This window comes from Pelodiscus sinensis, chromosome 22 (assembly GCF_052426305.1).
Source record: "Pelodiscus sinensis isolate ZL-2025 chromosome 22, ASM5242630v1, whole genome shotgun sequence".
Lineage (NCBI taxonomy): Eukaryota > Metazoa > Chordata > Testudines > Trionychidae > Pelodiscus > Pelodiscus sinensis.
The window spans coordinates 1,953,513-1,974,938 of NC_143073.1; the positions used below are offsets into that span (position 1 = coordinate 1,953,513).

General features: G+C 67.7%; 3 protein-coding genes across 5 annotated transcripts; all 3 read right to left on the reverse strand.

The window, feature by feature from the left end:
- Positions 1 to 3,223: 3,223 nt before the first annotated feature.
- Positions 3,224 to 5,389, reverse strand: LOC142819610 (protein S100-A4-like). The gene is made up of 4 exons (XM_089772260.1): positions 5,232 to 5,389; positions 4,107 to 4,264; positions 3,481 to 3,676; positions 3,224 to 3,435 (listed from the first exon to the last, which is right to left on the reverse strand). The coding sequence occupies exons 2-3, from the start codon at positions 4,245 to 4,247 to the stop codon at positions 3,512 to 3,514; spliced, it is 306 nt and encodes a 101-aa protein (XP_089628386.1). The 5' UTR covers positions 4,248 to 4,264; positions 5,232 to 5,389; the 3' UTR covers positions 3,224 to 3,435; positions 3,481 to 3,511.
- A 1,227-nt stretch (positions 5,390 to 6,616) lies between these two features.
- On the reverse strand, positions 6,617 to 18,273 carry LOC102462057 (protein S100-A2-like). 3 transcript variants are annotated; one of them, XM_089772259.1, is made up of 3 exons: positions 18,147 to 18,273; positions 10,306 to 10,469; positions 6,617 to 7,444 (listed from the first exon to the last, which is right to left on the reverse strand). In XM_089772259.1, the coding sequence occupies exons 2-3, from the start codon at positions 10,459 to 10,461 to the stop codon at positions 7,280 to 7,282; spliced, it is 321 nt and encodes a 106-aa protein (XP_089628385.1). In that variant the 5' UTR covers positions 10,462 to 10,469; positions 18,147 to 18,273; the 3' UTR covers positions 6,617 to 7,279. The 3 variants fall into 3 exon arrangements, with proteins under 3 accessions (XP_089628385.1, XP_075763944.2, XP_014433499.1); XM_075907829.2 differs by lacking the exon at positions 18,147 to 18,273 and adding an exon at positions 11,471 to 13,044; XM_014578013.4 differs by lacking the exon at positions 18,147 to 18,273 and adding an exon at positions 11,453 to 12,832.
- On the reverse strand, positions 14,734 to 18,285 carry S100A2 (S100 calcium binding protein A2). The gene is made up of 3 exons (XM_075907836.2): positions 18,147 to 18,285; positions 15,261 to 15,578; positions 14,734 to 14,942 (listed from the first exon to the last, which is right to left on the reverse strand). Exons 2-3 carry the CDS (start codon positions 15,399 to 15,401, stop codon positions 14,778 to 14,780), a joined length of 306 nt encoding a protein of 101 aa, XP_075763951.1. The 5' UTR covers positions 15,402 to 15,578; positions 18,147 to 18,285; the 3' UTR covers positions 14,734 to 14,777.
- Between the last annotated feature and the right edge of the window lie 3,141 nt (positions 18,286 to 21,426).

A 21,426-nucleotide genomic window follows, 5' to 3' on the forward strand; every position in this document is an offset into this window, starting at 1 on the left:
AAATTCCCGGAGGTTCGGTCCGTCGGTGGCGATTGGCCAGGCTGGGCAGGGATGTCGTCCCCGGCCTGTTTGCCAGGCTGACGGCAGTCGACAATTCCCTGTTCTGCTCACCCCCTCTGGGGCCCCGGCAGGCTTCCGGCTCAGATTTTCCATCCGTGAGCGGAGGGAGTTGTGCCTCGTGCGCCAGTGAAGTCGTGTGCGCTCGCTCGGACGCCTGGCACCGCCCGGGATAACAAACCCTGCACCCACCACCCCGAAATCCACCCAGCTCGCTGGCCCCCGCCCCAACCCACACTGTGGGGCCACAGCCTGGCCCCTCGGCCCACGCACAGCCAGGGACAGATCTAGCCTGTCGCCCTATAGCTGTGCCCAGCCTTGCAGTCTGCCCCCCATGTGCCACCAGTGTGTGTACGCCAGGGCCAGGCTCTCTGCCCCCAGACAAACAGCCAGGACGGGGCCTAGGGCCCCTGGCACCGGCCCCTGTGGACAGACAGGACACTGGCCCCGCTTCTAATCAACGGGGGCTCCAGGCAGGTCTCTCCCCAGCTCAAGGGCCCGTGTCCTCGCCCGGCTCCCGCCAAGCTCAGGACCTGGCTCCCGGCCTGCCGGGTGAGCAGCGCCCGTGCCCACGTCCTCGCGGCGCGGGCTCCCCGTGTGCAGCCCCGCCCGGCAGGGGCCTCGGGGCCGGGTCTCGGGGGCCTTGGCTGCGCTCAGCGGTGACGCCCGGATTCTTTCCCAGGGGATTCTGGGAGAACTTGTGGCAGGGAAGCGGTTGGAGGATGGTCAGCAGCCAACCTCCCCGCACAGTGGGGCTACCCATCCCCCGCCCTGGGCTTGCGCCCCTCCCCCAGCTCGCCCAGACTGCCATCCCCACGGAAGAGAGGGGTGAGGCAGCAGGTGAGAGCCTGGGGAACTGCAGTGGAGCCAGACCCTCAGGGCCCAGCTCGCTGCTGCCCTGCCGCTGCCCAGTGGGCGTGAGACTTTGCCAGGTCAGCAGGGTTCCTTGCACGCCCACTTGTGCGCACTGGTGCAAATGACAGCTCGAGGTGCAGGTTGGCAGGATGCCTTGCACACCTGCTTGTGTGCACTGGTGCAAATGACAGCTCGAGGTGCAGGTTGGCAGGATGCCTTGCACGCCCGCTTGTGCGCACTGGTGCAAATGACAGCTCGAGGTGCAGGTTGGCAGGATGCCTTGCACGCCTGCTTGTGCACACTGGTACAAATGAAAGCTCGAGGTGCAGGTTGGCAGGATGCCTTGCACGCCTGCTTGTGCGCACTGGTGCAAATGACAGCTTGAGGCGCAGGTCGGCAGGGTGCCTTGCACACCCGCTTGTGCACACTGGTGCAAATGACAGCTCGAGGCACAGGACAATGGTGAGCCCGCCCTGGCCGTGTAACGGGGGTTTCCAGCCTGCCCTGGAGCGACAGGATCCAAGGGGGCCATGTGACCCGGGAGGTGGGCGATGGCTCTGGACAGAAGAACCAAGCCTTTGTGCTCGCCGTGCATTGCAAACGCCCAGCGGTCACGAGGGGCGCCCGGCCCTGCCGAATGGGCGCCACATGACCCGGCCCCGCCGCCTCCCCAGCCTTGCAGCGTGACCGGGCGCCTGGTGATCTGGGGGGGGCTGTGGCGTAGTGGGGGGTCTGCTCTGTGACCCGGGTCCCTGCGCTGTGAGGTGAGATTCCCACGGACTCACCCGCGTGTGCATTGGCCCAGACACCTCGGCCCAGCCTGGGCAGATAACAAGGCTCTGGGGGGCGGGGGGGGAGACAAAGGGAGGGAGGCGGAGGCAGCCACCTGGGGGGGCCTGGGAGCTGGGAAGTCTTGTCTGGAAAAACATGGAGAGAAGAGACTAAGCTGGGGGATGGGAGGGGGGCGATGGATCCCCCCCCCAAGGGTCTGAGGCTGCCGGGCCCTGACTCCTGGAGCCACGTCCCGTCTGTGCTGGGCTGTACCCGGAGGAGCGATGACCCCCCCGTTCTACCGGCCGGCGGGGCCTGGCCTGGCTGCTCCAGGGGTGCAGGATCGGGGGGTCCCCGACGCGCCGTCACCGAGGTGCCTTAAAGCTGCGGGAATCGGACCCCCTCCCCCGCACCTCGGGCCCAGCCAAGTGCCCCCCCGGGTGGGTGCCGGAGCAGCTCGGGCAGGTGGCTGCTAGCGGCTCTGGGACGAGCTCCCCGCCTTTATCATTCCACCAACGGCTCTCATGGCCTTGGCTGCCCCCCCACTAACCCAGGGGGCCACGGTGGGGCAGCCCCTCCCCCCAGCCTGGCTGTCCCAGCCCTGGAGCAGCAGGGACCTGCCGGAGCAACCGGGGGCCAGTGAGGATTCTGTCCCAGGGGAGCACGGGGCAGGACAGCGGATACCGGGGGGGGGGGGGGGAGCCTCGGGCGCCTCCGTCCCTTTGATCCAGGAGGAGCAGCTCCCTGGGGAATGGGCCTGGGGGGGCAACTGGCCCACAGACCAGCAGGTGTCGTTGGTTTCACCCCCAGGAGCACCCCAGGGTGCAGCTCCTGCGCCTGGGAGCGGCTCGAAGGGCAGTCGGCCGCGGGCGGGGGAGGGACCCCGGGGGGGGCGCCCGGCCGGATCGCAGCCCACCCAACACAGTGAACTCCGGCACCCCCACTGGGGCCTCCCCACGCGGCCCGGCCCGTCTGCTCTGCCCCGCCACACGCCCGTCCTCACGCCGGGCATCCTGGCTGCCCCTGGGCCGGGCCATGGGGATGTCGGCCCAGCCCTGCTTATTCCAGAGCCTGGAAGGTAGGCCTGCTCTAGGGGAGAGCCCCACGGACAGCTGGGGGATCCGATACCCCCCCACATGTAACCCCCAGCCCCAGACTCCTGCGTTCATAAGGGGACTTTTCGCCCCAGGCCTTTAGCAGACACCTCTGCCGCCCGAGCTAAAGGAGTCATTCTCTTAGCTGGTAGCAGTAGTAGGTTGGTCTCTGCTGTGTGCCCGGGCCCTGGAAGGACCCAGCACGCTGCCTAAACGTTCTGCTGTTTGAGACTCAGCAGGCAAAACAACGGGGTGGGGGGCCCTGGCGCTTTGCAGTCCTCTGTCTCCGCCACCGTTACACGTCAGCCCAGCTGGGAGGGAGGGGGCAGAAATGAGTCACGGGTCTATTTTCATCCAGGCCCCTGACCCTAGGCCACAAAGAGCTGCCCATCACCACGGCATCTGGGCACCAAGCAAAACACCTGCATGCGCAGTACACCAGGGCCTGTCGTTAAAGCACCCTTTATTGACCGCGCCGGAGGCGAATCCCGCAGGGGTCGTGGGGGGCGGCGAGGCAGGCGCTGTCAGCCGGGGGGGGCGGCGCTGTCAGCCGGGGGGGGCGGTGCTGTCAGCCGGGGGGGGCGGCGCTGTCAGCCGGGGGGGGGGGGGGCGGCTCTGTCAGCCTGGTGGGGGCCGGCGCTGTCAGCCGGGGGGGGCGGTGCTGTCAGCTGGGGGGGGGCGGCGCTGTCAGCCGGGGGGGGAGGGGCTGACAGTGCCGCCGCCAGGGCCGGGCCTCACATGTTGCGTGGCATCTTGTCAGGGCAGTCGTGGAAATCCTCGTTGCACATCATGGCCATGCAGGCCAGGAAGGTGGCGTACTCCTGGAAATCCACCTCCTGGTCCCTGTTGCTGTCCAGGTTCTTCATGAGCCGCTGGAAGCTGGCCTCGTCGGTCTGCTTCTGCGGGGGCGGGGGAGAGGTTTGCACGGCGCCGGAGGCAGACACCGCCCGCCCGGAGCACCTGCCCCCCTCGCTGCAGCTCCCCCCACCTCGCGGCATCTCCGCTGGGGGAGCATCCCACAGGCAGGGCCCCCGGGGGCTTCCCTCTTCCCTGCCTTCAGATGCCGCCAGCAGCCACAGCTCACATGCCCGTCGCCCCAGCAGGTCTCCAGTCACCCACACGCAGCCCCCAGCCCCCTGGGAAAGGAGGCTCTGCGTTTATAAGGGGGCTTTTCGCCCCAAAGACCTCTGCCACCCGAGCCAAAGGAGTCATTCTTAGCTGGTAGCAGTAGTAGGTTGGTATCCCCCCGGCCCGGCCTGCTCCTGCACCCACTCCTGAGGCCTGTGTGGAGCAGGGTGGGCCGGTCAGTCTGAGCCCCCCCTCACTTACGCTGATGTAGCTGGGCAGCTCCTTGGTCACCAGCTCCTTCAGCTCTGCCTTGTTGAGCTTGTGTTTGTCGCCTTCCTTCCCCGAGTACTTGTGGAAGGTGGAGACCATCAGCTCCAGCGCCCGCTCCATGGGCCGGGCCATGTGGGCGGCTTGCAGATCTGCCAGGCAGACAGGGGATGCTGGTGAGAGCCGCTCCCCCGTCCCTGCCGCCCCACCGCGGAGCTGGAGCAGTAAATCTACTCGCCTGGGCCCCCAGGCTCCGGGGTGCGAGGGGAGTGTGGGGGAGCCTGTCTCCGCAGTCGGGGCCACGTCCGGGAGGGTTTGGTTCGGGGGCTTTGCTCCTCACTTGTGTGGGTCCCCGGCTGAGTTCTCTGTGGCCCCCGACCCACACCAGGCCCCCAGCCCTGCTTCAGGACTTTGGCCCGTCCGAGAGGTGCATGGGAGCGTCACGCACCCCAGACCGGCACCGCCAGGGACGGGCCAGCTACGGGGCAGGGCACCGGACGAGGCAGCCTCTCCCGAGCCGGGCCAGCCCCGACGGTGCGAATCCCACGCCCATCCCGGAGCCCGGCCAGGGCAGCGCGCCACCGTCCTGCGCAGAGCCATGCCCCAGGCTACCCGGGCGGGACAGCTCCCCATCTCCAGCGCTCCCGGGCCAATCCCGAGTCCCCACCCAGCATCCCGGGGCCAAGGCTCTTCCCAGGGGCTCTGAGCCGCGCCAGGCCCTGCCGGGCTGGGGTGCACCGGGCGCCTCCCTCCTTCCTGCCGTCAGCCGCCGCCTGCGCAGCTCGCGTGCCCCGGCTGGGCGTTGGCTTCCGGCCCGGCTGAGCGCCAGCCCCACGCTGGCAGGGAGACACGGGGGTGAGGGGGCGGCTGGGCCTGGAGGAGGAAAACCCCGCGGAGCAGCCCGGACTGTCCAGTGCGCAGTGGCCGAGGGCGGCGGCCGGACCCGAGTCCTGGCTCCTGCCTGGACGGGGCAGCTCCTGGCCCTGCCGGAGCCTGAACCCGGAGCCGGGCCCGGCGCCACTCGGCTCCCCTCGATCTGCGGCGCGGCCCCCACGTGTCTCACGAGCAGCCCCGGCTCGGCCCAAAGCCCCCAGCCCCCGGCACAGAAGTGGCTCTTACCCGGCAGCGAGAGGAAGCGGCGAAGGGGCGGCCGGGCGGTGGGGGCGAGGGACGGGGCTGCGGATTTATAGCCCTCGGCCCCGCAGGGACACCCACTTGCGGGCGCGAGTGAAAACGGGGCCAATGGCAGCGCCGGTCTCTGCCCCACCCCTCCCTCCCCACCCCGCTCACTCCCCCTCCCTGCCCTGCCCATTCCCCCTCCCCTCCCTGCCCACTCCCCCTCCCCTCCCACTCCCCCTCCCTGCCCTACCCACTCCCCCTCCCTGCCCTGCCCATTCCCCCTCCCCTCCCCTCCCTGCCCACTCCCCCTCCCCTCCCACTCCCCCTCCCTGCCCTGCCCACTCCCCCTCCCCTCCCCTCCCTGCCCAATCCCCCTCCCCTCCCCACCCCTCCCCGCCCTGCTCACTCCCCCTCCCCTCCCCTCCCTGCCTTGCCCACTCCCCCTCCCTGCCCTGCCCACTCGCCCTCCCCTCCCCTCCCCTCCCCGCCTTGGATGATTCTTTCCAGCTGTTTGGCAGGAAGGGCGCTCAGCTCGCCCGCAGTTGGGGGGGGGGTGCCAGCCGCACGGGCCTCCGCAGCAGCAGTGGGGGGAGGGGTGGCCCCGCTGGGATGACACGTCGGGGGCAGGGGCAGAGGGTGCGTGGGGGGAGGAAGGAGGCTCACAGCAGCCCCCTCCGAGCCCTCCCCACCCCCTGGCGCGGCGCCGGGACAGAGACCTGGGCGCGTGCTCAGCTGCGAGGAGCGGGGGAGCGAAACCAGGGCCGTCCTTGCAAATTAGGGCCCCCCCCAGCTTCTGGGGCTTCCCTCCGCCCCAGCCCTCCCCCATGGCTTCTGCTGGGGGCCTGGGGCTTCCCCCACAACCTCCCTCCTGCATGGATCCTGCTGGGGGCCTGGGGCTTCCCCCACAACCTCCCTCCTGCATGGATCCTGCTGGGGGCCTGGGGCTTCCCTTCTGCACCCCCCTTGCAACTCGCCAGGATCCGGCTTTCCTGGGGGCCAGCGCGGAGCTGCAGAGGCCAGGGGACTCCTCTCTGCCCCCCAGGCTGGCAGCAGGAAGGCTCCTTAGCCGGCTCCTGAGCATGGGAGGATGGGGCCTGGGAGATGCCCCAAGGCAGCCGCGGGCAGAGAGGCAGACACAGCACAGGCGGGGCCCCCGAAAACGTGGTGCCCCAAATGTTCAGGTGCCCTCCGCAGCCACGTGTTTCACGTCTGCCTAGGGCCGGCCCCGTGCGAAATGCACCCTCCAGCGTGTCCGGATCGGCCTCCTTCAGCCTGGCGTGGGCGCGTGCGGCACGCTGGGTCTGTCCTGGGGTCCCCTCCCCCGGCGGAGTCGGCCCCCACCGCCTGTGTTCACACGCACCCTCCGGATTGGACGCTCGCCGGGCCCAGGTTTCAACCAAGGCTTTATTCAGTCTGGCAGGACGCGTGGGGAGACCCCAGTCGGCGAGGCAGCCCAGAGAGGCCTTGCCCACGGCTGGCGAGGAGCCAGCTGCAGGAGGAAGTGGCGCTGATAGAGCCGTTCGCCCCAGACACGCCCCGTGGCACGGCAGTCCGTTCTGAGCTGGGCAAAAGAGGGGACCTTCCCCGAGACTGGCAACATCGGGGCGTCTCCGGGACCCGGCTCGTGGTCTTACTGAACCCCAACGAGGCACGTGGCGGATTCCGGGTTGTGTCACTGAATGCACTTTCGGAAGGGCGTGTCATGGCCGACCATGCGCTTTGGCGCGCTGCTGCCCTCTGCTGGATGCACTCCGCTCAGCTCCACTGTGTGTCATAGCCCCTGCACTGTCCTGTTCCTCGGTCTTTTCAGGCTGGCAACCCCTCCTTCTGTCAGAAGTGTCTGTGCCCTGCCCCGCCCAGACATGAACTGTGAACGCAAGACAGGCAAGATGACTGATCGGGGGTGCACACTTCACCTCGCCGGAGTCCAGCCCTCGGTACAGCTAGGAGGTTCCACCGTGGCCGCTGGCTGGGCCGGGGACTCTGCTCCTCTGCGTTGCACCGGTGCCCTCCCCCAAGCCAGCGGCCCTGCGCCAGCCGGGGCAGCTTCACTGTCCACGGGGCAGGGCCGCGGGGAAGTCCAAGAAGAACTCGTGGCTCAAGGTGCATGCCACGGCCACGAAGCGGATGTACTCCTGGAAGTCAACTTCCTCGTCTCCGTTAGTGTCCAGGATGCTCATCAGCTCCTCGAAGGCACCTTCCTTCACCTGGACCTAGGGGCAGACACGCAGGTGAGCGGCCAGCAGGGACAGATGGCCTAGCGGTTAGAACAGCGGGCAAGGGATCCCGCCTGCAAAGTGCCACGGAGCCATCCAGGGGCTGGTCTTCATGGAAGATAAACCCCCCCCCCCGCCCCCGTGGGTAAAAGCCACAAGCAGCCTCGTGGCCCCTTAGGAGACCTCCCTGGGATGCTGTTACTCCTCTCCAGCGCGCCTGAGGAAGTGGGTCTCCCCCACGGAAGCCCCGATTCCCCAGACTTTGGCTAGCCTCGAAGGGCACCATTACGCTAGGAACAACCGAAATAACGGAAATCGACGTCATAACTCCCGAGATGACATCGAACGAGCGCGTCCCCACGCCGGGGGAGCCTCCCAGTGAACCCGAGGCAGGCAGCGTGAATGTGGGGCCCTACCCCGACTTAGACCCCCAGGGAGCACGGGGGGTAATTACGTCGAATGACTCTGGGGAGCCGTTATTTGGAAATAGCGGCACCGGCGCGTCCACGCGGCCGCCGGCTCACAAGACCTTTTTGGAAATTCGCGTCATTCCCCGAGGAAAGCAGGAGCACAGATTGTGCGATAACCAGCCCGGTGTTTCGAAAAAACGGGATTGGTCGTGGGGACTCTCCGCTTATTAACGTGAGCGCAGGGGGGTTATTTAGAAATCAAGCCCTAGTGCAGAGCAAGGCAGAGGTGCCAGAGGGCAGCTCGTTGCTTTGCAAACGAACCAATTACAGAGTCGGCAGAACCGGAATTCATCTCCAACAAAGCCATTAACCAGAGCTGTTGACCCGAGTCCCACGACTCGAACTCGAGTCCGACGTAAGTCGCCGAGGTGACTCGACTTGAGACTCGACTCGGGTTCCTTGGTTGTGACTTGAGCCTCAACTGGAGACGTGCGCATTTTGTTAAATCGACTTGGTGAAAACAGTGTCGGGAAATGCCGATATTGATGGCTTGGACAAAAGTGACTTGACTGGCCCACGAAAGCTCATCACCTAATAAACCATCTTGTTAGTCTTTCAAGTGCGGCACCGTCCTGTCTTTTGTTTCAGCTGCACCAGACTAACACGGCTGCTATTTAAATTAAGACTTGAGACTCCACGGAGACTTGACAATGACGGCCTGAAAACAACACTGCCATTAACTGGCTGGCACATTCCAAAGCCAATTTCGCTCACCTTTAATATTTGCATTTCCATATCAAACGCTAAGGATGACACACGGCCAGTCCACTTAGCCTCATGAACACAGGTCCTACAACTGACAGGTACTTCTGCTGTTATATAGATCGCTTGGTTTCTGTTATTTCGACTCCCGTTCGTCTGATGAAGTGGGTTGTGCCTACAAAAGCGCCTGATTCTATAGATTTTGGTTAGTTTCCGAGGCTACGTTTACACTGCAGCGTTATTTCTGGATACAGACGATATCCCGAAATAGCTATTCCGCGTCTTTTGAGCACGCCCGTTATTTCGAAATAGAACGGGCTCTCTATTCCGACGTCCCTGTAAACCTCGTTCCACGAGGAGCAAGGGACGTTTCGGAATAGCGATTCATTTCGAAGTAAGTGCCGTGTAGACAGCACCAAATTTAGAACTCAGCTATTTCGAACGAAGATTGAAATAAGTCCTGCAATTTGCATAGCAGCGTAGACGCACCCTAAGGTGCCGCAGGAGCACTCCTTGGATTTCAAGTTACAGACTCACACGGGTTAGCTCTTTCGGGACACCGCCCACATCCCGACATAGCGCTGCAGTGCAGACGGAGCCCTTGCGGAAAACTTTTTCGCCACGTAAGATGCATTTTGGGGATTGGTCCCTTGTGGGGGTTGGTTTCCAGGGCGCGGAGCCCTCCCGGAGCGGAACTGGTTCCGGTCTGCGTTGCTCTGCAGGGGACAGGACCCCAAATGCGGTTCCTGGCCCGGGGGGGGGGGAGCAGAGGAGCTGGCCCAGTGGGACGGGGCATGGGGAGCCCCGAGGGCAGGAAAGCAGGCGTCAGTAGCGTGATTAGCACATCGGGGGACAACGCCAAGGGGATTTCTGTGAGCCACCCCATCACAGGGATCTGAGAGCAGCCGGCAGCTCCCTGAAGGGGTTCCCAAGAGGCTGTTCTCAGTGGGGCGGATGCAGAACAAGGCGCAATGGGGCTCAGGTGCAGTGGGGGAGGCCTAGATTGGAGATTAGGAAAAGCGATTTCCCGAGGCGGGTGGGAAGCACGGGGATGGGTTCCCTGGGCGGGGGGGTGGAATCTCCGCCCCTAAGGGTCTCAGCTTGACCGAGCCCTGGCTGGGATGATTGAGTTGGGGTCGGTCCTGCCTTGGGCGGGGGGCTGGACTTGTTGCCTCCTGAGGTCACTGCCCGCCTCCATTGTCCGTGGTGCTCTGAGAACAGCCTGCCCTGTTATCTGCTACCAGGGCTACTCGTCTAGCTCCGGCGGCAGAGCATGGGTCTTGGGCCTGCAGACCTGGCACTCAGACAGAGCTGGAGGGAATTCGTACATAACACGTGACAAGGAAAAATACAATAGAAACAAACAAAAAGTCAAGAGGCAACGTGGCCTAGTGGATAGGGCACTGACCAGAGAACTGGGCTCTTTCCCAACTCTGCCACTGACTTGCTGGATGACCTTGGTCACCTCTCTTCCCCGCTCGGTGCCTATTTCCCCTCCCACCCTGTGCACATTAGACTGAGCTCTGGGATGGTCGCTCCTGCTGGGTCTGTGCAGCTGAGACCTCCGGGTGCTGGGAATTATTGTCACCCGTGGTTTGGAACCCATTCTGGGTCGAGACAGCTCTTGTCTCCTCCCAACGGCTCCTCTCCAGCCGCGGCACCCCCGTCCTTCGCCCGCCTACTCACATTGCCCAGGCTGGGCAGCTCCGTCTCCAGCAGCTCCCTCAGCTCCCTCCTGCTGAGCGTGAATCGGTTGCCTTCTTGTTTGGCGTAGCGCTGGAAGGTGCACACCAGCACGGCCAGCGCCTGCTGCAGGGTCTGCGGGGCTACGAAGGCCGACATCCGGGGGGCTGGAAGGCAGGAGCAGATAGATAAATAGATGGGAGGTGGGGATAGATAGATCGATCGATAGATCAATAGAGAGATCGATAGATCGATAAATAGATCGATAGAGAGATAAATAGATTGATAGAGAGATCGATAGATCGATAAATAGATCGATAGAGAGATAAATAGATCAATAGAGAGATCGATAGAGAGATCGATAATCTTTGTGCTGAGGATGGCCAATTTCGGGCCAAGGCCCGGCCTTTTCCTGGCCTGTTTCCCGGGCGCTCCGCGGGGGGAATGGATTAACGGGGCCCTGCAGGAGTGAGGGTCCCTGCTCCCAGTTCTCCCCTCCAGTGCGGCGAGCCAGGCCCCCGCCCTCCCCGGGAGGTGGAGAAACACGCCCGCCCAGCACTGCCGGCCGGGGGAAGGGCAGAGATGAGGAAGACTCTGGGATCAAAGGGGTGACCAGGCCACAGGCCCCAGCCTGCTCTCCCCTCCCCAGCCCGGGGGCCTGTGGCCCCAGCCGCCTCCCCTGGGGTTCAGTCCCTCGCCCCTGGAGTGATCCCGGGCCGGGCAGGACAGCCGCTTGCCAGGGGGGCGCCGAGTGAACCCCATCTGGCCTGGAAAGCAGTGCGGCGCGGGCTGGGAGCCAGCCAGGGAGACAGGCCAAAGGAACTTCGCCAGGGGTGCAGCCTCCCAACCCTCCTTCCCCGCCCCTGCCAGGACTCCCCCGCTCCCCTGTCTCCCTGGGCACCACCCTCTGCGCCGCACACATGGGCAGACTCGCGGCCCATCTCGCCCAAAGCCTCCACCACCAGGGGCCCGCTCGTTGCATCCATCCCTGGGCGGAATAAATTTTGTTCTGTGCACCGCGGCATGTGGTAGGTGCACCACCAGTAGCCCACCGCCCGCGCTTCTGGGGAGTGGCTTCCCCCCGTTGGAACATTGGGGCAACGCCCTCAAGCCGAGCCAGGCCCACCCCTCCCGGGCAGGACGCCTTTACCTTAGGAAGGGAGCTCACCGACTCGAGCAGCTCGGGGAAGGGTCCCAGAGGCCCAAGCGAGAGCGGGCGAGTGGGGCGGTCGGGAACCTGCTTTACCAGCTGCAGTGACGTCCCAGCCGTGGGTGTTCATCTCGCCGGCGCGTCTGGGAAACAGCCCCAAGCCAGCCCCACCCCAGAGCTGCACCAATCGGCTTCCAGACCACGCCCGGAGCCCGGCATGGGGATGGAGGAGCTGTCTGGAAAGCCAGCCTGGGTGTGGGTCTAAGCGCTCTGCCCGGGGAACAACAGGGCCTGCGTCAGCCCGGTGCGCGGACCTCATGGGCCTCTCTGGCAGCCTGCGGCCCCGGGACCCCCTGCACACGGAGCTCCAGGGAGGGTCTCTCCCTACCTTTCTCCTCCTCTAGTGGGGGATCGAACCTGCGTCTGCCCCTCCCCTCTCGCCGCAGGGCGGAGCTACCTGGGCGCCAGCTGCTGCTCCTCCACCCCGCGTCTGAACGGGACTGCGCTCGGAGCTGCACGCCGCGCCCGCCTGCCATCTCCGGCCTGGCGCACGCCTGGGGCAGCCCGCGCCTGCCTCCGCCCGGTTCACAGGTCTTTGTGGGCCCGAGCGGAGGGCCCACCTGCCTACCCAGAGGCAGCCGCAGGTGCCCGGTGACGCTTTGGTGCCTACGAAGTGCGGCGGGAGTTTTGCGGATCAGAGTGGAGCCAGAACGTAGGCCCCTAAACCCGGCTCCTTCCTGGCTCCGCCTTCTGTGCCTCGGTTTCCCCTCTCCGGAGAGGGGGTGACGAGCCCCTCCCTGTCCCCCTGGCGAGGTGCGGATAAACACATCATGTTTGCAGGACATATCCCCGTAGTCAGTGCGCCGTGGCGGTGTGTGCCGCTTGCTCCGCACCAGGCAGAGCGCCCGCGGCTCTGGTCCGCCTTGTCTCTTTCATGGCAATCTGGGAGCCGGCGTTTCAGCTTTTAGCCCTTTGGAGCTGGGGGCTCCGGGCTAATAATAATAGAGAGATGTACGTCTCTCCTAGAGCTGGAAGGGACCCCGAGTCCAGTCCCTGCCCTCACGGCAGGACCAAGCTCCCTCCCTGACACGTTTGGCCTGCTCGCTAAATGGCCCCCTTCACGCTCAAACCACTGAGCTGGCCGTTCTGTGAGCGGCTCTGGGGGCAGGGCGCGTACCCTGAGAACGCAGGCTAGGAAACAACCCCCCGGCAAAGGAAACACGACAGCGAATCGAATCCCCAGCGTGTGGAGTAAACGCAGCAGAAACCCGCGGAAACCAGGCACCAAGAATCCCGCGGAACACCCTGCCCTGGCGCCGGACGGGACTGGACACACGTTTCCCTTTAAATCGTCGAGTTAAAGATCCCTTTGGTGGCTCAACACCCCCCCCCCCCCCCCGGCCCGGCTCTGCCGCTGGTCTCCCCATGGAGAAGCAGGTTAAATCTGGTGTCAGTTTCCGTGTGGGAAGCGGCGGGTCCCCCGGGGCGTGGGGCGGGCCAGCTCTTACGAAAGGCCTGAGAGAGCCGGGTGTGTTCAGAGCTGGGGCGGTGGAAAAAGTGAGGGGTTGTGCAGTGGAAGCCGTTGGCTGGCTGGGGGGGGGCGGTGGCCTGTAGAAATAGCACAGTGGGCCGGGGGGGGCTGGCTCTCTGCGGGCGGGCTCTTGCCTCAGTGGATGAGGTGGGGGAGCGATTCGGGGGGGGGCCCAGGGAGGAGCAGGCACCCGCCATGGAAAACGTCTCTGGTTTTCGAGAAGAGCCGGTGCGTGGGCCAGGGGCGGGGCTAATTCCAACGGGGGGGGGGGGAATCTGTTTCTCATTTGTAGGAGACGAGGAGACCCTGCTGTTTCCTGGGGGGGGGTTGCTAATGCTGGGGGAGCAGGGCCCAGGCCCTGTGGGCAGCTCCCAGGGGATTAAGGACACCGGACTGCACAGGGCACCGCTGGTCATGAAAGAGGTGCCCAGGCAGTGTCTGGACATTCAGAATGATGGAGCAGGGACCAGGGTCCCGGAGCAGCTGGGCCCAGTGGGAGCCGGGGTCCCGGAGCAGCCGGGCCTAGTGGGAGCCGGGGTCCCGGAGCAGCTGGGCCCAGTGGGAGCCGGGGTCCCGGAGCAGCCGGGCCCAGTGGGAGCCGGGGTCCCGGAGCAGCCGGGCCCAGTGGGAGCCGGGGTCCCGGAGCAGCCGGGCCCAGTGGGAGCCGGGGTCCCGGAGCAGCCGGGCCCAGTGGGAGCCGGGGTCCCGGAGCAGCCGGGCCCAGTGGGAGCCGGGGTCCCGGAGCAGCTGGGCCCAGCTCCTCCTCTCTGCTCCCGCGTGTCTTGCTCTCGCTGGGCGCCCAGCGAGGGGGCTGTGCCCCGAACAGCTCGTCAGCCGCCGCTGGGCTTGGCAAAGCAGGCGATAATGGATCCGGGGGGGGCTCTACGGAGATGCAGCCACTGGAGGGCAGATGTGTCTCAGTTCCCTAGGTCCCCTCTGCACCGTAGATCCCCCTTCCTGTGTCCTCTCCCCACCCCGATACGGCAGCAGCAGGTGCCGCCCCGCCCCTCCCCTAGCCGACCCTTGGCACCTCTTCCTCTCTCACCCGGCGTTCGCACCCTCAGCCCCCCCCCGGCTCGGTGCGCTGGGCGCCGTTCCGGGCTCGGAGGCAGAGCAGGGGGGTGACTGTTCGGAGAACTCGCTTCAGTTCCGGTGCCGGGGAGAGTGGGGACTAGTGGTTACTCCAGCCGGAGACCAGAGGTGGAGCAGTCCAAGCCCTTGTCTGCGCCCAACACCTGCCTTTCGGCGCCAAACAGCGAGAGCCTTTTGCCGGGAAGAACGCCCCGTCCTGGCAAGCAAAGGGTGCCGCCCTGCAAGAGACTTGACAGCCCTGGCCCCGCTCCCCGGCCGGAGCGCTGCACCCCAGCCCCGCTCGCGGGGGTCGGAACACCAGGGGCAGGGGTGGGTGGGCCTGGATGAAAAGGGGGGACAGGGCCTACTCAAGCCACCCATGGGTGTGTCACGGCCGCAGGGCTGGGGACGGCGGGCTGGGCCAGGACCGGCACCGCCCAGGGTGGCAAATCCGGCTGTTCTAGCCACATGCCCCGTCCCTGGGGGAGGGGCAGGGGCATGAGGATTGTGCCGGCGGGTGAGAGCTCGGAGCTGGACTGACTTGGCCCCTTCTGCCCAGCACGTGGCTTGACACGTCCCCCTCCCCACTCCCGCCAGGGCCCAGCCCTGGGCTGCCTCTCGGGGGGGGGGAGGAAGGGGCCTGATCCCAGCCCCCCACTCACAAGACACAACAGACACGTCCGGCTCCAGCCCTTTATTGTGCGCCCCGCGGCCGCGCCGGACTCAGACTTTGCGGTTCCTCTCGTCGGCGCACTCCCGGAAGAACTCGTCGCACAGCTCGGCCGCGAGGGCCAGGAACACGGCGTACTCCTGGAAATCCAGCTCCGCGTCCCCGTCGGCGTCCAGGTTCCTCATCAGCTGCTGCAGGCCGCTTTCGTCCACCTGCTCCTGCAGCGGGGAGAGGCGGGACCCCGGTCACGAGGGAGGAGCGCGCAGGGGTCACAGCGCAGAGCCGGGTGCCAGGCCAGCTGGGTTCTGTTCCTGGCTCCCGCCAGCGGGCGCTTATGGAAGTGGCCTGCCCGTGACTCAGTTTCCCCAGAGGATCCTTTGCAAAGTGCTTTGGGAGCGACGGAAACACATGCCCCATTGGCCGCTATTGTTATTTGGGAACCACACCGGCTGCGTGTCTGCTCAGCCGCCATCGGGCCAGGCTGAGCCTCCGGGCCCAGCCTTAGGGGCCCCCCGCGCCCATCTCCCTTAACTTACCCCCACAAAGCTGGGCATCTCCGTGAGCAGCAGCTCCTTCATCTCCGCCTTGCTGAGCTTGTACCGGTCGCCCTCCTTGGCGGAATACTTGTGGAAGGTGCCGACCAGCATGCCAAGGGCCTGCTCCAAGGGGGACGCCATCCGGCAGACCCGCGAGGGTCAGGAAAGAGCGAGGCGGGTGACCCAAGGCCCTCAGCCTGGCCGAGGGGCGTCTCCGAGTGACGCGTGGGGAAGAGATTCCCAAGAGCAGACGCTGCGCTAACCGAACGAGGCCCGAGGGGACCCAAGTGCTGGGAGCCACAGCGAGGGTCCTTCGGCCTAGAAATAAGGCACAAACTTTGAACCCACAGCGGTGGAGTGTCCATCACCTGGAGTCATAGAGCCACAGATGCCTGAGGCAGGCAGAGCCCTCAGGAGTCATTGAGTCCAGCCCCCTGCCCAAAGCAGGAGCGACCCCGACTCAATCATCCCAGCCAGGTCATGGTCCAGCCAGGACGGAAACACCTCTAGGGATGGAGACTCCACCCCTCCCTCGGGAACCCAGCCCAGGGCTTCCCACCCTCCCAGGGTACGTCTACACTAGCCCCCTAGTGAAACCTCCTGTCCAAGGGCCCCCCGTTGACTCAGAGCGCCAGATGAAGACTAGGTGCCGTCCTCAAACCATGGGATGAGGGTTAAACTGGTCACTCGAAGGAGGGGGTTCATTTCGGAATCGCCCTTCTCTGCCGCGGGCAGTTCTTCCGGGCTAGTCAATTTCCAAAATGGCGACCGGCCGGGAACATGCTAATGAAGCGCGGGATATTTAAATCCCAGGCTTCATTTGCAATTTCAGTCGCCCTCATGAGCCTCCCTAGTTCGAACTGGGGGCTAGTGTCGACGTAGCCCTAGGGAAAGAGTTTTTCCTAATCTCCAACCTAGACCTCCCCCACTGCAACTTCAGCCCCATTGCTCCTTGTTCTGCCATCTGCCCCCACTGAGAACAGCCTCTCGCCTGCCTCTTTGGAACGTCCCTTCAGGGAGCTGCAGGCTGCTCTCAAATCCCCCCTCGCTCTTCTCCTCTGCAGACTGAACAGACCCAACTCCCTCAGCCTCTGCTCGTGGGTCACATGCTCCAGCCCCCCAATCATTTTGGTCGCCCCCCCGCTGGACCCTCTCCAATGCGCCCACGTCCTTTGTGTAGTGGGGGGCCCAGAACTGGCCACAACACTCCAGATGTGGCCACCCCAGAGCCGAATAAAGGGGACTGATCCCTTCCCTGGATCTGCTGGCCACGCTCCCCCTAATGCTCCCCAATACGCCGTCAGCTTTCCAGACTCAAGGGCAGGGCCAGCCCACAACATTCTGGCACCTGAGGAGGGAGCTCAAATGACGCCCCCTGCCCCCTCGCTTGGGCCAGCACTTGGAAGGTCTCCTGTGCCGTCCTTCTCCCCCCGCGCTGGGCATCCAGAGCAGAGAGGATGCAGCTGCACCAGCCGCAGACACGTGTTCTACACTGGCTCCTAGAGGCGCCACCCCCAGTCTGGCACCTGAGACGGCCGCCTCAGTCGCCTCATGGTAGGGCCGGCCCTGTACAAGGGGGTGCTAGCTGGGCAGCGTCCCACGGCGCCAGCCTATGGGGGTGCCTGATGGCAGCTGTAAGGGGCGCCGAGCCGGCCCTGGCAATGAATGAAGACGAGGTGCTGTCCTCAAAGCCCGGCTGGAGTACGTCTCCACGGCAGGGAAGCCTCACAAGAGGCCCGAGCCGGCTCCCCGAATGGAGAGGCGCTGTCTGGATGGGGAGCCCCAGAGGCGGCGGGGAGGGGCTATTGCGAAGTAGCCGCAGCGCCTGCACGCGCCGGCTCTGGACACGGCGACTCGGGAGCGGGCGGGAGGGTTACCGGCGTCGGAATGAGCCGCCCGGGATTCCGCAACGATCTCAGACTCACGGACCGGCCGGGCAGACGCTCGCAGGGTTATCTCGGAATAACGGTGCCGTGTAGACGCACCCCAGGGGCCAGGCCTGGGGCCGGCGTGGCCCTTTCGGGCCCGGGAAGCTCGGAAGCCACTGGAGCAGCGGGCAGGGCTCGGAGAAGGGCCGGGCCGCTCTCAGGTCCGTCGATGGAGCAAACACCCACTTTATCGGGTGGCCTGGCCACAACCTGGCTCTCTCCCTGCCACGGGCTCCAGGCGCGCCTGCCGGAATCGCAGCCTCGGGCCTGAGCCGGAGAGAGGGACGCGCCGCCCGGCCCCGCGGGTCTGAGCCTGGCGTGGGGCCAGGCCTGCGCCTGACGGGCGCCCGAGCCAGGCCGGCTTCCCTGGGCCTCTCACCCGCCTGAATTCTGTGGGGCCGGCTCCGCTAACACGGAGGCCTCCTGCCGCGGGAGGCCTGGCAACCAGCGGCCTGTGTGGACGAGGGTTAAGCCCATGGCAGGGCTCTTCCCAGCCTGGCGCGCTGCTGCAGCCCTGCCCCGCACAGCGCCCAAGCCGGCCGTGAGGAGAGAAAAGCCAACGTTCCCCCCCTGCCTTCGTTAGCAGAGCCCCAGGACGGCCGCCCACCCGCGCCCAGGGACCAGGGGCCGCCCCGAGGCCCACGGGGAAAGGCCGGCTCGGGGTGACGCAGCCAGGCCGTGGCAAGGAACCCAGGCATCCCGGCCTAGGCTGCTCCGGGGGCCTCTTTCCCCTGGAGGCGGGGGGTGGATTCTGCCTGAGAGGAGGGGTCGGCGCCATCCCCAACCCAGCAACCCCTGCCCAGCCTCTGAACCCCGCTCCCCGCCCCGGGCAGAGCTGCGCTCTGAGCGCGCCCCCGTGCTGCGGCGGGGGGGGCTGCACAGCTGGGCCAAGCCCCCCACTCCGCCCTGCCGGGCGCCCCGGCACCAGCCACCCTGCGACTCGTCCCGGGAAGCTTACCCGGCCCGGCGGAAGGGCCCAGCAGCGAGGGAGGGGAGCACAGGCAGTGGGGAGTGTGGTTAGATCCCAATGGGACGCAGGCTGCTTCCTCCTGCCGTGCTGGGAAACCCAGCCCTAGCCGCCTCCGAATTCCCCTTCGACGCCCTGGCCCCAGGGCCCTGCCTGAGCGCCTGCCTCCTGCGCCCGGCCTGAGCGCCTGCCTCCTGCGCCCGGCCTGAGCGCCTGCCTCCAGCGCCCGGCCTGAGCGCCTGCCTCCAGCGCCCGGCCTGAGCGCCTGCCTCCAGCGCCCGGCCTGAGAGCCTGCCTCCTGCGCCCGGCCTGAGCGCCTGCCTCCTGCGCCCGGCCTGAGCGCCTGCCTCCTGCGCCCGGCCTGAGCGCCTGCCTCCAGCGCCCGGCCTGAGAGCCTGCCTCCTGCGCCCGGCCTGAGCGCCTGCCTCCAGCGCCCGGCCTGAGCGCCTGCCTCCAGCGCCCGGCCTGAGCGCCTGCCTCCAGCGCCCGGCCTGAGCGCCTGCCTCCAGCGCCCGGCCTGAGCGCCTGCCTCCTGCGCCCGGCCTGAGCGCCTGCCTCCTGCGCCCGGCCTGAGCGCCTGCCTCCTGCGCCCGGCCTGAGCGCCTGCCTCCAGCGCCCGGCCTGAGCGCCTGCCTCCTGCGCCCGGCCTGAGAGCCTGCCTCCTGCGCCCGGCCTGAGCGCCTGCCTCCTGCGCCCGGCCTGAGCGCCTGCCTCCTGCGCCCGGCCTGAGCGCCTGCCTCCTGCGCCCGGCCTGAGCGCCTGCCTCCTGCGCCCGGCCTGAGAGCCTGCCTCCTGCGCCCGGCCTGAGCGCCTGCCTCCTGCGCCCGGACTGAGCGCCTGCCTCCTGCGCCCGGCCTGAGCGCCCGCCTCCTGCGCCCGGCCTGAGCGCCCGCCTCCTGCGCCCGGCCTGAGCGCCCGCCTCCAGCGCCCGGCCTGAGAGCCTGCCTCCTGCGCCCGGCCTGAGCGCCTGCCTCCAGCGCCCGGCCTGAGCGCCTGCCTCCAGCGCCCGGCCTGAGCGCCTGCCTCCAGCGCCCGGCCTGAGCGCCTGCCTCCAGCGCCCGGCCTGAGCGCCTGCCTCCAGCGCCCGGCCTGAGCGCCTGCCTCCTGCGCCCGGCCTGAGCGCCTGCCTCCTGCGCCCGGCCTGAGCGCCTGCCTCCTGCGCCCGGCCTGAGCGCCTGCCTCCAGCGCCCGGCCTGAGCGCCTGCCTCCTGCGCCCGGCCTGAGAGCCTGCCTCCTGCGCCCGGCCTGAGCGCCTGCCTCCTGCGCCCGGCCTGAGCGCCTGCCTCCTGCGCCCGGCCTGAGCGCCTGCCTCCTGTGCCCGGCCTGAGCGCCTGCCTCCTGCGCCCGGCCTGAGAGCCTGCCTCCTGCGCCCGGCCTGAGCGCCTGCCTCCTGCGCCCGGACTGAGCGCCTGCCTCCTGCGCCCGGCCTGAGCGCCTGCCTCCTGCGCCCGGCCTGAGCGCCTGCCTCCTGCGCCCGGCCTGAGCGCCCGCCTCCTGCGCCCGGCCTGAGCGCCTGCCTCCTGCGCCCGGCCTGAGCGCCCGCCTCCTGCGCCCTGCCTGAGCGCCCGCCTCCTGCGCCCGGCCTGAGCGCCCGCCTCCTGCGCCCTGCCTGAGCGCCTGCCTCCTGCGCCCGGCCTGAGCGCCTGCCTCCTGCGCCCGGCCTGAGCGCCTGCCTCCTGCGCCCTGCCTGAGCGCCCGCCTCCTGCGCCTGGCCTGAGCGCCTGCCTCCTGCGCCCGGCCTGAGCGCCTGCCTCCTGCGCCCGGCCTGAGCGCCTGCCTCCTGCGCCCTGCCTGAGCGCCCGCCTCCTGCGCCTGGCCTGAGCGCCTGCCTCCTGCGCCCGGCCTGAGCGCCCGCCTCCTGCGCCCGGCCTGAGCGCCCGCCTCCTGCGCCCGGCCTGAGCGCCTGCCTCCTGCGCCCGGCCTGAGCGCCCGCCTCCTGCGCCCTGCCTGAGCGCCCGCCTCCTGCGCCCGGCCTGAGCGCCTGCCTCCTGCGCCCTGCCTGAGCGCCTGCCTCCTGCGCCCTGCCTGAGCGCCCGCCTCCTGCGCCCTGCCTGAGCGCCCGCCTCCTGCGCCCGGCCTGAGCGCCTGCCTCCTGCGCCCGGCCTGAGCGCCTGCCTCCTGCGCCCTGCCTGAGCGCCTGCCTCCTGCGCCCTGCCTGAGCGCCTGCCTCCTGCGCCCGGCCTGAGCGCCTGCCTCCTGCGCCCTGCCTGAGCGCCTGCCTCCTGCGCCCTGCCTGAGCGCCTGCCTCCAGTGCCCGGCCTGAGAGCCTGCCTCCTGCGCCCGGCCTGAGCGCCTGCCTCCAGCACCTCAGTGCCGTGCGGGCTCTCCCCGGGCGGCTGGGTCGGGTGGACACACTCAGGGCCTGCCCGGGGGGCGGGGGCGGGGGGTGACGGGGGGTTTGGCCCCCGGCAAATGCTGCACGTCCCTTGCGGTTTGCAGAACGGTCGGCTGAACGGGCCAGGCTAAAGCCCCAGTCGGGGGGTACCTGCCCCCCGGCCCGACCCCCAACTCCCGGCCCGCACAGCGCAAGGGCCTTTTCCCCTTCGGGCCTGGGGCTGCCGTTTCAACCCGGGATTTTAACAGCGGCCGCACCCGTTCACCAGCTCAGACCTGCCGCCTGCCGACGCCGGGAGCCCGACCTGTCAGGCAGGTATTGCCGAGCCGGGGCGCCCCCGCCCGAGCACACGCCCGGCCTCGCGAGCGGGGCGGCCCCATTGGCCGCTGGAGACGCTCCGTGCAGGCGCGCAGAGCGGGGCAGCCGTACGGGAGGGACGATCCCCGAGAGCGGGAAGGGCCGGGCTGGCGGGATATGAGCCACCGGTCGCCGCCAACGGCCTGTGAGAGCGGGACAGAGGCCCCCGGGGAGGGTCGGCCCCGTGCTGGCGCCAGGCGCCCGGAAAGAGGCAGCGAAACTGGAGAGGGTCCCACAAAGAGCAGCACGCGCGGTGCCAAGTCTGGACGGGCCTTTCTCAGCACTTGGGCCGCGGGCTCGGGGCTCGGGGCTCGCCCCCCCCCCCCCCCCCCAGGAGCCTGCACTGGCACTCGCGCCCCCCAAAGTTGGAGCAGCAGCGCCGGCCTCCTGGGGGGGGGCTCCAAGCCCACAGGGGGAGGCCACAGGGAGCTGCCCCGCCCCCGCCCAAAGGAGTGGGAACAGTAGTCTGGGGGCTTTCCCCTCTGCTCCCGTTGGCCAGAATCCCAGCCAATGGGAGCTACAGGGGGCGGTGCCCCCCATTCCCGTCCTGCCCAGACCCTGCACCCCCCCGGCACAGCC